The 13,111-nt window shown below is 48.7% G+C and overlaps 5 protein-coding genes across 5 annotated transcripts; 4 read left to right on the top strand and 1 right to left on the bottom strand.

The window, feature by feature from the left end:
- Nucleotides 1-2,244: 2,244 nt before the first annotated feature.
- FSST1_002181 (galactosyl transferase GMA12/MNN10 family-domain-containing protein) lies at nucleotides 2,245-3,708 on the top strand (the record flags this gene model as incomplete). The annotated part of the gene is made up of 3 exons (XM_083228144.1): nucleotides 2,245-2,650; nucleotides 2,704-2,986; nucleotides 3,039-3,708. The coding sequence occupies 3 exons, from the start codon at nucleotides 2,245-2,247 to the stop codon at nucleotides 3,706-3,708; spliced, it is 1,359 nt and encodes a 452-aa protein (XP_083092363.1).
- A 2,911-nt stretch (nucleotides 3,709-6,619) lies between these two features.
- On the top strand, nucleotides 6,620-8,140 carry FSST1_002180 (concanavalin A-like lectin/glucanase domain-containing protein; the record flags this gene model as incomplete). The annotated part of the gene is made up of 1 exon (XM_083228143.1): nucleotides 6,620-8,140. The coding sequence occupies one exon, from the start codon at nucleotides 6,620-6,622 to the stop codon at nucleotides 8,138-8,140; it is 1,521 nt and encodes a 506-aa protein (XP_083092362.1).
- Nucleotides 8,141-9,061: 921 nt separating this feature from the next.
- Nucleotides 9,062-9,638, top strand: FSST1_002179 (MAPEG family protein; the record flags this gene model as incomplete). Its single annotated transcript, XM_083228142.1, has 3 exons — nucleotides 9,062-9,112; nucleotides 9,164-9,295; nucleotides 9,351-9,638. 3 exons carry the CDS (start codon nucleotides 9,062-9,064, stop codon nucleotides 9,636-9,638), a joined length of 471 nt encoding a protein of 156 aa, XP_083092361.1.
- A 457-nt stretch (nucleotides 9,639-10,095) lies between these two features.
- On the top strand, nucleotides 10,096-10,383 carry FSST1_002178 (uncharacterized protein; the record flags this gene model as incomplete). The annotated part of the gene is made up of 1 exon (XM_083228141.1): nucleotides 10,096-10,383. One exon carries the CDS (start codon nucleotides 10,096-10,098, stop codon nucleotides 10,381-10,383), a length of 288 nt encoding a protein of 95 aa, XP_083092360.1.
- Nucleotides 10,384-10,737: 354 nt separating this feature from the next.
- FSST1_002177 (major facilitator superfamily domain-containing protein) lies at nucleotides 10,738-12,684 on the bottom strand (the record flags this gene model as incomplete). The annotated part of the gene is made up of 1 exon (XM_083228139.1): nucleotides 10,738-12,684. The coding sequence occupies one exon, from the start codon at nucleotides 12,682-12,684 to the stop codon at nucleotides 10,738-10,740; it is 1,947 nt and encodes a 648-aa protein (XP_083092359.1).
- Between the last annotated feature and the right edge of the window lie 427 nt (nucleotides 12,685-13,111).

Genomic DNA, 13,111 nt, shown 5'->3' with positions numbered 1-13,111 from the left:
TCTTTGTCTTGAGACATTGCTGATGACTGCTATATACCTAGTGAGTGACAACTCCCACCTTGGTAATTCAATAGCGTTTCTCGCAGGTCGATTGTCTCGGTACATTTTTGAGAATGGATTGTGACGTAATTTCACGTTTTTTCTTCATCATCTCATTTAAGATAGGGGTCCAAGCCGTTTAAGGCTAACCGACTGAATTAATCTTTACCGGTTTAATGTCTTTGTGTTGAAGGAAGAATAAGTGGGCTGCTTAGCAGGTATTACTTTTGTATTGTGTGAGAATAAGGTTGCTACCTATGTTTCGTGATATACCGCCCCCCATCAAACTTTACCGGTTTAATCACAGGCAAGACAGTTGAAAACTAATACAACGCTTCTCAAAGAGGCAACTCAAGACGCATGCAATGAACTAAGAGGCTGACTGCAGCTTGTCATCTTTTTGAGACAAGCAAACAGGGACTCTGTGTCTGTCCTTGTGCCTGTACCTGCATGGATCTTTGTTGCACAAAGATGAGATGTGAGATGAGATATGGATCCCCTGGGCTAGAGGGGGAAAGATGGAAGGAAATTCTTACAGGATACCTTCAAACCCAGTGTAGTATAGCAGCATCTTGGCTTGAATTTGCTAGGATCCCCTAATCCTTTTTTTTGAAAAAGAACTATAGTCCGTTCCCCTGAGAGTGCAACCACCCACATGGCCTTTGCTTGGCTTTCGTAGGGGTAAATTGACTGATTGTATTTTTTAGTTCTCGATCCTTCAACTTCGACTTCCTTTCGGATTTGAAGCGAGCGATGCAATACGAGATTCTTATCGAAAACGCCTGCCCCCTAGGTAAATAAACAGACTCGGCTAATCCGTTAGTGTGCCGTCTGTCGGCTACCGCATCTCAGAATTGCGACATCCACCAAGCACTCGATCGCACTGTTCGCTGTTGCTTCCGCTTCGCTGTCGCATTGCATCGCCTTGCACTGCATCATTACACCACACCGCACTGCACTCATCCATTCTGCTGCTCGCAGACGGGTTGGCCGTTTAATCCAAAATTACACCGAATTCCCAACAGCACTCCATTTACGCTACCCACCAGACCGGGATAGCTTTGATACAGTTGGGCCAGAAGCTATTCTATTTTGCGCTGCGCTAGGCCAGGTTCTCTTTTGCTGCGGATTCCATCATCCACACACCCACTTCGACAAATACGGGCTGTCAGTCCCTACCTAACCTTTTTCTGTCACCACTGCATTGCATCGTTACACTTACTTCATCGACGGGTCGTCCAAGCCTCATTTGTTTTATACGTTACCTCGACCGTTCCTCGTATACCGTGATTCTGTCGACACACAATCTCACCCATCACGATACCCGATTGCCACACACTAGACCGCTCACCATCTTCCTACTTTGCGCCACATTTCGAGGACAGTTACAGCCGTGGCTCGTCCAATTGTCGGGGACAATTTTTGAAGACATTTCGTTACCGTCAAAACTGTCCCTTGCCAAGGTGGAAAAGTCGGGACTGTGTGGTGCCCTTTGCGTTCTCCAATTCGAGCCTTGCTCATCCGGCCGGCAGCCTTGCGCGAAGCGAACGAACAAGACAAAAAAGATAAATCATAAGGGTCCCTTCGCAATCCCAAACTTCGCGGTTGCGCTCCTTTACAAGCCTCTTCCCCGCCATTCCCGGTCGACATAAGCGGCGTCATTCTTAGAAGTCGCCGGTTGCGACGTTGCTCAAGCTGGCTTCATCACGCTCAGGATTCGGCTCTTCGAGCTCGTTCAGTGATCGCCCATCCCGCGGCCATCATTCACGACAGCGCTCTTCCGTCAGCCACATCGTGATCAACCCAGGCTTGTTGTCGACTGATTCCCAGAGGCAACTGGAGCCTCACAACGGCCCATTATCCCCCATTCCAGGTATGTTCTCTATGGTGACATTCCCGGTTGTCCAGTCGATGTCTCACTTCTCATGCCTCGAGGCTTCTTGGCGTCTTTCTTGACATGTTTTTGATTGTTGCTTTTCTCACCGTCTCTTTTTATATATTTTGTATCCCCCCTCTCGTATTCAGCTTCTGCATGGCCTCAATACTGAGCGGTGCTTTACTCAACACACATCTTCTCTTAAAGCCCTATATCCTCTTGTATTTTTTGCCCAGCTGTTACTGGGCTTTGATGGACAACCACACACTACAACACAGTTCGCGGGCTAATCACCAAGCTCGCCTCCTCTAGGTACCCCAGGACCTTCCATGCCCCTTTCGAGAAGTCCTTCGCCTGTTCCTGGTGGTGGCTGGTCTAGCCCGGGTTTAAGCCTCGATAGCGGAAAATCGACACCTGCAACTGTGAGCGGAGGACCTGTTGTATGGGAATCAGCCAAAATGCGACCTCATACCTCGAGCACGTTCTCCTCCTTCTCAACGCAAAATAAAGGTTTCTTCAGCAGACACATGCGACGACTTTCGAGCAGTCTCCCACAATTTCAAGGACAGCGCGACAATTGGAAGGAGAAGGGTGGACGAGGACCACGATGGATTCGAAAAGTGCCGTTTGCCGGCAGGATACGATCGATCTATGGACGAATGGGAAGGAGGCTCAAGATGATCCTGCTCTTTATCCTGATAGCAACTCTCTGCTACACTATTTTTTACACAACCCGTAAGTTGCCCGTAATGCTCCGGATGCTCAAATCGCGATACTAATATTTGCAGCCCTTGCCTACTACTGGCGAAGATCATTTGGTGGAGGTAACAAGTTCGTCATCATCCTGGGCGCAAATGTCGGCGGAGGTGTGATGGAGTGGAAGGGGGCCCGAGAATGGGCCATTGAGCGAGACAGCGTGCGAAACAAGCAAAAATACGTCAACCGATGGGGATACGACTTGGAGATTGTCGATATGAGCACCAAGAAGAAGTATGCGCACGAATGGCGAGAGAGCTGGGAGAAGGTTGATTTCGTTCGGTCAACTTTGAGGAAATACCCCAAGGCAGAATGGTAAGCCGATCCAGAGAAATGCAGTGGAAGGCAAGACTAACAATGATACAAGGGTTTGGTGGTTGGACTTGAACACCTTTGTCATGGAACCCTCAGTGTCGCTTCAAGACCACATCTTCAACCAGCTCGAACAAGTAGCTGAACGTGACATCAACTACTACAACCCTCGCAACATCTCGCATCCGTTCACCGATCCCTACCTCGATGAGATTTCGCGGAGCCCTGTCGGAGATGGTAGTGCCAACTCGATCAACATGCTTATGACGCAAGATTGTGCCGGCTTTAACTTAGGGTCTTTCTTTATGCGACGCAGCGAATGGACCGATCGACTCCTGGACGTGTGGTGGGACCCAGTCACATACGAGCAGAAGCACATGCAATGGGAGCACAAGGAGCAAGATGCGCTGGACCAGCTGTACCAGACACAGCCGTGGGTCCGCAAGCACATCGCCTTCTTGCACCAGCGGAAGATTAATAGTTTCCCACCTGGCGCTTGTAACCCTGATGGCGGGCCCAAGAACCCTCACATCCATTACGATGAGAACCAACGCGACTTCTTGGTCAACATGGCAGGCTGCGAATGGGGTCGCGACTGCTGGGGCGAGATGTACTACTACCGCGAATTCAGCTACTGGCTTAACCGCAACCCTTGGGAGCGCTTCAAGGAGGATCTCATTGCGGTTATTTGGTTCAAACTCACTGGTCAGAAGGTCAAGTTGTGAAGAGCACTTGAATGAGTTTCTGAGTTGAACAATGCCATGATGCAACGCAACGAACGACAGAAATACTCGGATATAGACGCATCAGCCTTTCGACATGCATGATTATACGGAGATAATGGATACGAAAGCAGTCGACGCCACGCACAACTGTGTCGATGCTCGCCCCGGAGTTCTGTACATGATTTACTTTTTATTCGACTGCATATACCCACTTAGACGCATATTATAAAGAATGCTGCGAAAGCCCCGGGAGATGAAGGAGGGGATTCGCGGCTGCAATTCGATGGGATGGTTTAGACTTGGGGAAGATGATTTCTCTTCCCGTATTATTACTTTTTTCAAGATGAGATGAAAGGATGTTCAGAGATATGAGAGGGATGCGAAGGGGGATGTATGGTTTCATGTATACACCAATCAAGGATCTCTACGCCAGCACCATCTTCCAATGGCCCAAAGAAATGTTTACTATGAATAAAGACCTGATGTTGAAAGTTCGTTGGATAAAATTGGCTCGACTCTTTGATGATTGTTCGTATTCTTGCGTGACTGAGTAAGGATGATCCTGGAGGATGAAGGTGATGCAGTGTATGTTTCAAGACCATGTTGCGGGCAAAGGTAGCTGCTATAGATAACGCCCATGTGAAAGTTTAAGTGACGGCAGATCATGCCATGTAGTTGAAATTCGAGATCAGTGTTGATCCTTGACCATTTTGATTGAAACAAGAGTGGCTTGATCCCAGGATCCCAGTTACGGCACGGGACATTATGCCGGGACATTGAAGAACCCAGAGCAGTAGTCTAGACTAACTAAGCCAGCCGATCGCACCGTTGGCTTTCTCTTTCTAGTATTTGCAAAGAGTGCATGCCTGAAAATATGGACAAGTTTGGTCAAGAAACGTAGATCACGTCGAGATAGCAAGTCAGGAAAAGGAGAAGTGCGATGGCTTGTCTTCTCTTTCAGGACAAAGAGAGAGGAGGTGGCAGAAAGGTTTTCGGTTCCTCCAAGTAACCAAACCCAAAGCAGATAGGGACCGCCTTGCATGGAAAGGTCTAGCTTGGCTTCCATTCCTGAGACTATGTTTCAGAAGAGGTCATTGTCTTTTTCTTCTTTTTTTACTTTTAAAGTGTGGCGCTTAGAGGGACAACGCGCGTCGACAACCGGAGGGCTTGACAGAACACGAGATCTAGGCTGGGAATGTCTTAGTTGAGGAATGTCTTCCCAGCCCGGTTTGGACATGGACAAGAGAAACTGTCGGTTAGGTTAGGTTAGGTCAGGTTCATGTTGGGTTGTGTTATTCATGCTTGTTGCTTTGTTGGATGGCTTTGTTCTATGCTGGACTGGGCATCGCATCAGGATAGTGGAGAAGGGAAGGGTAAGTGGTAAGGATATGTTGGTATTCATAGATGTAGTAGAAGAGCGCGCGGCTATAGAAGCGCTGGTTACTATGTAGAACCCACCATAGGTCTAGACCGCTGTTGACTCCAATTTTTATTATCTATTGATGCATGCGGTAGAGAAAAATGGCATTCATTTGAAGAACTTTCCAAGATGATAAAGCAAGAGTTAAAGTGTTTCGTTCTCGTCTGTTTCAATAACTTCGTCCCGTCCGCCGGAAGCCCTCCACTCCACTCCACCTCTTCAGTGTTCGAGTCGAGTCTTCCCCCAGGTCAGTCTCCACTACAAGATAGCGTGCTCTTTAGTGGATGTGAACCCCTGAGCAGCATGATCGACCAATCATAAGCGGTCAAAAGCATGTCTCCCTGCCTGAAGCGGCCAGCGCCAGGTACGCCAAGCCACAACCGGTCGCGCTAAGCTTTTTCTCGTTCGGAGTGATTGGATCAGAAGCCCTAGAACTTGCACATGTCAGTCTCGTCTCGTCTCGTTCTTTGTTACTTGAGTAGTATTTTGTAGGTTCACAGGCTACGCATCAGAGCCTCTAAACAGCACATGGCTTTTGTTATTTCATTGGCTCACTCTATTATTTGAAGAGCCCAAGCTACTGTTTCGGATACTTTAGCATACAATCTAGCACCATCCCCCGATCTTTCGGGGTGGACGATATGAGCCCCAACCCAAACTCAGCCAAGGCCAAGAAACCAAGGAAGACAAAGACAGAATGGCATGCTACAGCCTCTTCTCAAAGGAGCTTGGCGTCAATTATTGCATTGCGTTGCCAGTGCCCTGCATTACAAAGGAGGGAGAGAGAGAAACTGCAAGACATATCAGAGACATGGGCATATAGATAGCTCCCGCATTCCCTTGAGAGGCCATAGCCCCAGACATTAACCACACTCACTCTTTTCTCTCTCTCTTTCTCCCCTCTTGGTGTGTTTCTTTTATTGCCTTTTTGCCTCTTCCGTCTTTCAGTGTCTGGCTACTCTGCTTGGCTGGGCTCAAGGAATAAGTCAATCATTCATCCTGTCTCTATCTTTCTTTTACTTGGCTGCATTCGTCGCCTTTACCGTTTCAATCCTTTCGGTAGCTGGCTGGCCACTCTCATTAAGGCTCTTTTTCTCTCTATTGTCTCTCACTGACTACGAGTTGCAATTATATTCACTTGGCTCCCTCCTTGGCAGTGCCAGAGCTATTGTTTCGTTGCGCGTCAGGCACCTCAATAGCCTCCCCTCTCTTTTCCCCTCCAGCCCTCCGCGTTTGGCTGGGGATTTCTATCGACAATAGCTTGTGATTCTATTGTTATAAATTGCACTTTTCTTATCAAGGGCATTTACCGTCACTTACTAAATCACACTCATCCCTATCACTTACCGGATAACCGAAACTTACAACACATCTTCATCAACAAACTCAATACCTGAACCACAACATCTTTGCAAATCTGTTCACTCATAAGTAAGGCACCTCACCAAGTCTCCTCTTCTAATCTTTACTTACCTAAAGACATCAGAAGCGATGCATACGTCAATCCTCACGCTGGGCCTCGTGGCCTTCCTCCAAGGTGCCACTGCTTCAAAGAACAGCTCCCGCTCCGGATACTCAATCACCCACACCTACGACTCTACCAACTTCTTCGAGGCATTCGAGTTCTTCAACGAGAAGGATCCTACAAATGGATTCGTCGAGTACATCGATGCCGACTCTGCCAATAGCGAGGGTCTAGCTGGTTTTGTCGACGGTCAGGTCTACATGGGTGTAGACTACAAGACCAAAAACCCTTCCAAGGGTCGCAAGTCAGTCCGAGTTACTTCTCACGACTCTTTCACTCACGGCCTCTTCATCGCCGATATCGCCCACATGCCTGGTAGTATCCCTGGTGTCTGGCCCGCCTTCTGGATGTTTTCTTCTGGAGGTACGTGGCCCGACGACGGAGAAATAGACGTTCTCGAGGGAGTCAGCACTCAGACCGAGAACAAGATCACTCTTCACACTGGACCTGGCTGCAAGATCACCAACGATGGCAGCGACCAAAGCACCACTCTCGTCAATGACAACTGCAACGCTGGTGGCGCGAGCGAGGGTTGCGGTCAGTGTACAGCTGATAACCAGAACTACGGCGATGGCTTCAATGACATTGGCGGCGGAGTCTACGCTACAGAGTGGACTTCTGACTATATCGCTGTCTGGTTCTTCCACCGCGGCCGCATTCCCCAAGACATCCAATCTGGCAACCCTGATCCTTCATCATGGGGAAATCCCACTGCAAAGTTCAACGGAGGCCAGGGCTGCAACATTGATGATCACTTCAGGAACAACAACCTCGTCTTCGACACTACCTTCTGTGGTGACTGGGCTGGTTCTCCTGACGTCTGGAACAAGAACCCTGAGACCGCGTCCCTGGGAGAGTGCAACGACTATGTTGCGAACAACCCTTCTGCCTTCAAGAACGCCTACTGGCTTGTAAACAGTATCAAGGTCTACAGTCAAGACGGTTCCAATGGTGGTGGTAACAATGGCGGCAACAATGGAGACAACGGTGGAAACAGTGGTGAAGACAACAGCGGAAGCGGAAACTCGGGTAATGGCAACTCTGGCAACGGTAATACTGGTGACAACAATAGCGGAAACAACAACTCTGGCAACAACAACTCTGGTGACAACAACTCCGGTGACAACAATAGCGGCAATGGCAACTCTGGTAATGGCCAAAGCGGTAACGGTGATGCGTACAACGGCGGAAACAACGGTGATGGCCAGACATACGCTCCTCCTGAGAACCAACCAAGCCAAGACGGCGGCAATACCTGGTACGTCCCTACCGGCGATCAACAACAAAACAACCAGAACGGCGATAGCTCCAGTTCTGGCAGCGAGCAAAGCCAAAGCTACGACAACGGCCAGTACCACGGGCCAGGAGCATACAGCAAGAGCCGTGTCCACAGCCATGGCGGCAGCCACAGAGGCACAACAAGCTGGGACGGAAAGGGCTGGCGAGTCAGTTCCAGACGATCCATGCCCAAGCGACACATCGCATGATCAAGGTCCCTAGAAGAAACCAGTTTGTCTTGTTTGTCATCGCATGAGATACCCACTCAGAAAAAAGGAAGAAAAGAGAGAAAAAAGTTCGGGTTGAGGGCGGCGTTGTGGTCTACCGTTTGAACAGATAAACTGAATATCTTCTCGGCTGCATTTTCGGTTTTTAGATTTCATATGTCAAACTTCTTACCTTCTCAGTATATATATCTATCTATCTATCTATCTTTAGCTTGTCAGTCAATCGATATTGACTAAGGGCGGTTGATTGAAAGGAAAGCATGTAGCAATACGAAGCTTATGATTTTATCTTGCCTGATCTGCGATGGTGATTTCTTAGCAAGTGACTTGTTTTCAGCAGTTTTCTGGTGTTCTTGAAGGAGGTTGAGGCTGAAAGGATGTTGAGAAGGCCCCTGTTTGTTAGTCAGCCTGATTGATGAAGTTAGTGATGTTGGGGATAGATCGAGCTAGGATGTGGTTCCTGATTTTACCCTGGCAATAACTATCTAGTACGATTCAAAACTCTTTATTATCTACTATACATTAAGATTTTTTCCGATTTAATAAGACATACGCATAGGAATGATTCATTACGGCTTTACCACGTCAGTTACAAGACATAATATCGCGTCATGTCTGTCCCAAAACTACCTAATAGTCATTATTATCCGTTATGCTAAAACAACATGTTCGCGAGAGCGGGTCCCGACTAACACCAACGACTGATTATTAAACCGTCCAGCTTCTCGGGCATTTTTGATAATTCCTCCAGATATTCGGATTCAATCAAACATTTCCAACACGAATATTCCTCAACATTTTTTTGTAATCTACGTATTTAAAGTATTGAATCAGACTCTCAGTCAAGTCAAATCAACTCGTCTGCAATACCTACCTTTACCAATCTTACCACCCACACACATCATGGAGTCTTTTCTCGGCCTCGATCTCACAAGGAATTATTCCTTTTTCACGGTATTCCAGTTTACGTCTTTTCTAATATAATTAAAACTAACAATTTGCTAGGTTCCGGCTGCATTCTTCATAGCTGCTCTTCCCCATGCCTACACCATCATTGCATCCAGGGGGACATACGACAACGCCAACCCTCGCTCCCACAAGAACAACATCGAGAAGTGCGAGGTCTTTACCAAATGTGTGAGTTTCCAAACCTTCAGTCTTATCTCGTGTTCCCTTAATAACAACCCTCCAGGACAAACAATTCCTCTACCGAGCCAAGGCTGCTACAGAAAACGGCTTCGAGACCCTCGGTCTTTACGCAGCCGGCATCGTAGCCGCAAACTTTGCAGGCGTGTCGACACCTACCGTCAACGCCCTGAGCTTTAGCTACGTCGCAAGCCGTGTCGTGTACAACGTGGCCTACCTGTGGCTGCAGGCTAATCGCCGCCTGGCGCCGGTGCGTAGTCTGGTGTGGACTGCGAGTATCGGACTTATTATCACCTTGTGGATCAAAGCTGGAAACAAGATGCTCTCTGTGTAAGTGAGAAGCTACCTGAGGATATCCTCGTGTATATAAGAAGAAAGGGATACAAGTTTTTGCTCGAAATTAGAACTTCTGCCGAAGTGTAACGTTCCATACATGTTGGGCTTCGGCGATTTTATCCGTCTTGTACCACTTGTTGCCTCAGATATAAAAGCCCGAGTTCATTTGCCGACTTGATACCTGGCGTCTCGCTTAGAATGTTTGTTTTATTCTTCTAGACTTGTAGTGCGAGCCAAAGAGAAGCCAGCCAGGTAGTCATGTGGGAAGTTTATACCATCATCTCGCAACGCAAACAAATAGCTGTCCGCACTCTGGGTGCAAAGGAGTCTTCTCGAATGTTGTACATGTTTAACCTTGGCCTTTGTATAAGAGCAAGCTGTTCTCTCCCCGAGTCTGCATAACAGATCTCCTCTGATCAACAACAAAACACTTACCATTTCAGAACAAACACACGATGCTCCCTATCAAGCACTTGGTCATCCTCTTCGCTTCGACTGCCTTGGCCCTCCCCGGCAACCCGGCTGCCTTTGTCGACAATGCCCCTGCTGTCACTGCCGCTCCCGCTCTTGAACAAGCACTCGACTGCGATTACAGCTACTGCGACGAGAACCACGTTTCGTGGTGCTTCCACTTCGTACCCTTCACTACTATCAACCCTACACTAGGTCCCATGCCGGGAGAGACAAGGGTCTCTATCGGGGTTTGCGGTCCTAATACAGCGGTACCAGAGCCATCGTATTGATTCACGACGGTCGGTGTCTTTAGGTCGACTTGATTCAGACACTATTAGGAGGATACATCCACGAATGACTACCTCATCCATAGTCTAAATCAAAGAAAGTAACGAGCGAACTTGAGATATCTCTGTCTAAGCCAAAGCATAAAACTGTGAATCTAGATAATGAAACGATAACCCAACATAATACCCGGGCGCCCTAACATCCTTGCCCAAAAAGATTCCTCGATAAAAGAACGACCAAATCCAAACTATACGCTCCTAGGCTCTAGGTGAAGAGCCAAAATGCTATTCCAAGATTCCATGATATTCCTGGCCCTGCGCCTGTCCATGCATCATTCGTTGTGTTTGCGTGTACTCTTAATACATCTCAGCGCCGCCAAAACTCTTGTTTCGTGTCAGGTTAGCCCGGCGCTGGGTTGCTCTAGGAAGCTGATCCCTCGTAGACTTGCGTCTGCTTAATGGCCGGCGTTCTGCGACCTCTTCTGCCCCGCCCTGACCTTCTTCCGCCTCAATCATAACATCAGCTGGCATAGCAGCATCATCCTTAATCTTGGCCACGAAGAAGGATGCAACCAAAACACAAATACCGCCAAGAGCAAACACGATAGAGATACTGTGGTCACCCGGTGTGCCTCGCGGCTTCTGCCAGAGCTTGAAAATGACACTGGAGCCCACAGTAGCGATTATCTGCGGTGCAGCAATGGCCATGTTGTGGATGCCGAGAATCACCCCAGCCTGGTCAATTTCTTCATCCTCTTCGTCACCCCCGATTCCACCATTGTTTGCTCTGGAAGCCGCTTGCCTTATCCTCTGAGCACGGATCAGGGCATCTCTCCGGCTGATCTCGGCACTGATGATGGCCCATGGAGCCCACAGTGTCATGGCCCAGGTAATACCGACGAGACCGACCAGTACGGTGGCCGCCTTGACAGTGCGCACAAATAGCGTGGCAAACATGCATCCAGCAAATAAGAGGAGAGAGAGGAACCATGCGCGCTTGAGAGTGAGGCCAGGGATGGCCAGCTTGTCCAACCAGGAAGGCTTCTCGTCTTCGTCTTCATCGTAATAACCAGCAGCAGGGGTCTCTCCTGGGACGTTTGTGACAGGCTGGCTGTCGTAGGTAGGAGCAATAAAGAAGGGTAGAAAAACATTCGTAAGCAAACTCACGACGGAGTTGATGAGAAGTGCAAATGTACCAATTCGAGTCGCCTGCTCGTATAGTTTGTTGAGCTGCTCCGGGGGCATGTGGGGATTCGCTTCGAGGTAGGGCTCTACATAGATCTCTCCAATATACGAGGATGTGTAGAACAGCAGAGGGAAGAATCCAACCCAGGCGCAGAACTGGACCTCGCATACCCTCTTGATCTGAGGTGGCAGACGCTTGATCGACTTGAAAATGGTGAGGAAAAAAGAGATCACGCCATGCTTCTCTTTATTGGCAGGCCCGTCAAGCCGAGGGTCTCGCTCCTTGATGAGAGCAGTGCTCACAAACACCGTCAAAGCAAGGGCCACGCAGGCGATAGCACAAAGTATTTGAAACTGCGTCTTGCCGAGGAACCCGAGGTGACGAGTCAAGTCGACATACCCAGCAATATATCCGACAATGTTGCCGAATCCAGTAATTCGACTAGCCATGGCATTGGCAGACTCTTGCTGATGAGCTGGTGCGCAATCGACAATGAAAGCACGGATGGAGGCCTGGACGGTGTTAATGGCAAAATCGAGAACATAGACACCAATAACCGCAACCACGATAGTTGTGGTCTTGACGCCCTGTGACTCGGGGTCAAAGCCCATAATGTTAGAAGCGCCTGCGACAATTTCTTTGGCCCATGCGAGGAACAGCAGCGAGAGGATCGTTGCGATAGACCCTCCAATCATGAATGGCTTTCTCTTCCCCATAGGCAAACGACAGTTGTCACTCAGCATACCTACGTATGGCTGAACAAGCGTACCCGTGAGTGGGCCAGCAATCCAGACCAAAGCCATAAGAGACTTGCTGAGTCCCAGAGACATGAGATAGGGGGAACCGTTTGAAAGTTCAACGGACCACGCGATCTGAAGACCACCAATACTGATGGTCAACAGGAGCAGGTACCATATGCTTTTGGTGGTTTGCGAATCATCGCGCTCCCCGTGAGCAACAGTATTAGTGTCGGCGTCATGCCTCAGCAGAGGCGATTGTTCGTCAGTCCCTTGGGCGGCGACGCGGGCATAAGACTGGCTGCCGGGGGTTCTTCGTGGATTAGAGGCGGACGAAGCAGGCGGTCCTTCACCTCCAGAGCGTTCCGAGGGGACGCCCATTGTGACGGTGGCTGTAGTTGAGGAACTGTAGTAATAGCAAACTTCCTTTGTCGAGTTTATTCAGGGACTTGACGCTTTTAAGAGGCTATGTTTTAACTGCCGTAACGAGAGTCCGGATGCGGGGGGCGCAATGTGCGAACTCAGGCAGCTAATAGCTGTCCAGGGCAGGGATAGACGAAGACGGTGACTGTAACTGTCTACGTATCTTAGCGAACGTACTATCACGGCAGATGCTTTGAGGGTCCCAGATCACGTCAAATACAGGACGGATAAAGGATGAGACAAGACAAAACAACCCAAAAAGCAAATAATATGGGAAAACGGGCGGGATTAGTGTTGCGGTCTTTGGTATTTTTTTGCGTGCTTCGTGTTGAGATGGATCAACAAATGTCCGCTGATTTTTTAAACTTCTATCATGTGGTCAAAT

The sequence above is a fragment of the Fusarium sambucinum genome, chromosome IV (assembly GCF_050947815.1).
Source record: "Fusarium sambucinum isolate potato_lamoka chromosome IV, whole genome shotgun sequence".
Classification (NCBI taxonomy): Eukaryota; Fungi; Ascomycota; class Sordariomycetes; order Hypocreales; family Nectriaceae; genus Fusarium; species Fusarium sambucinum.
Note: the sequence above shows the minus strand (reverse complement) of the source record. Positions and strands in the feature narration are given on the sequence as shown.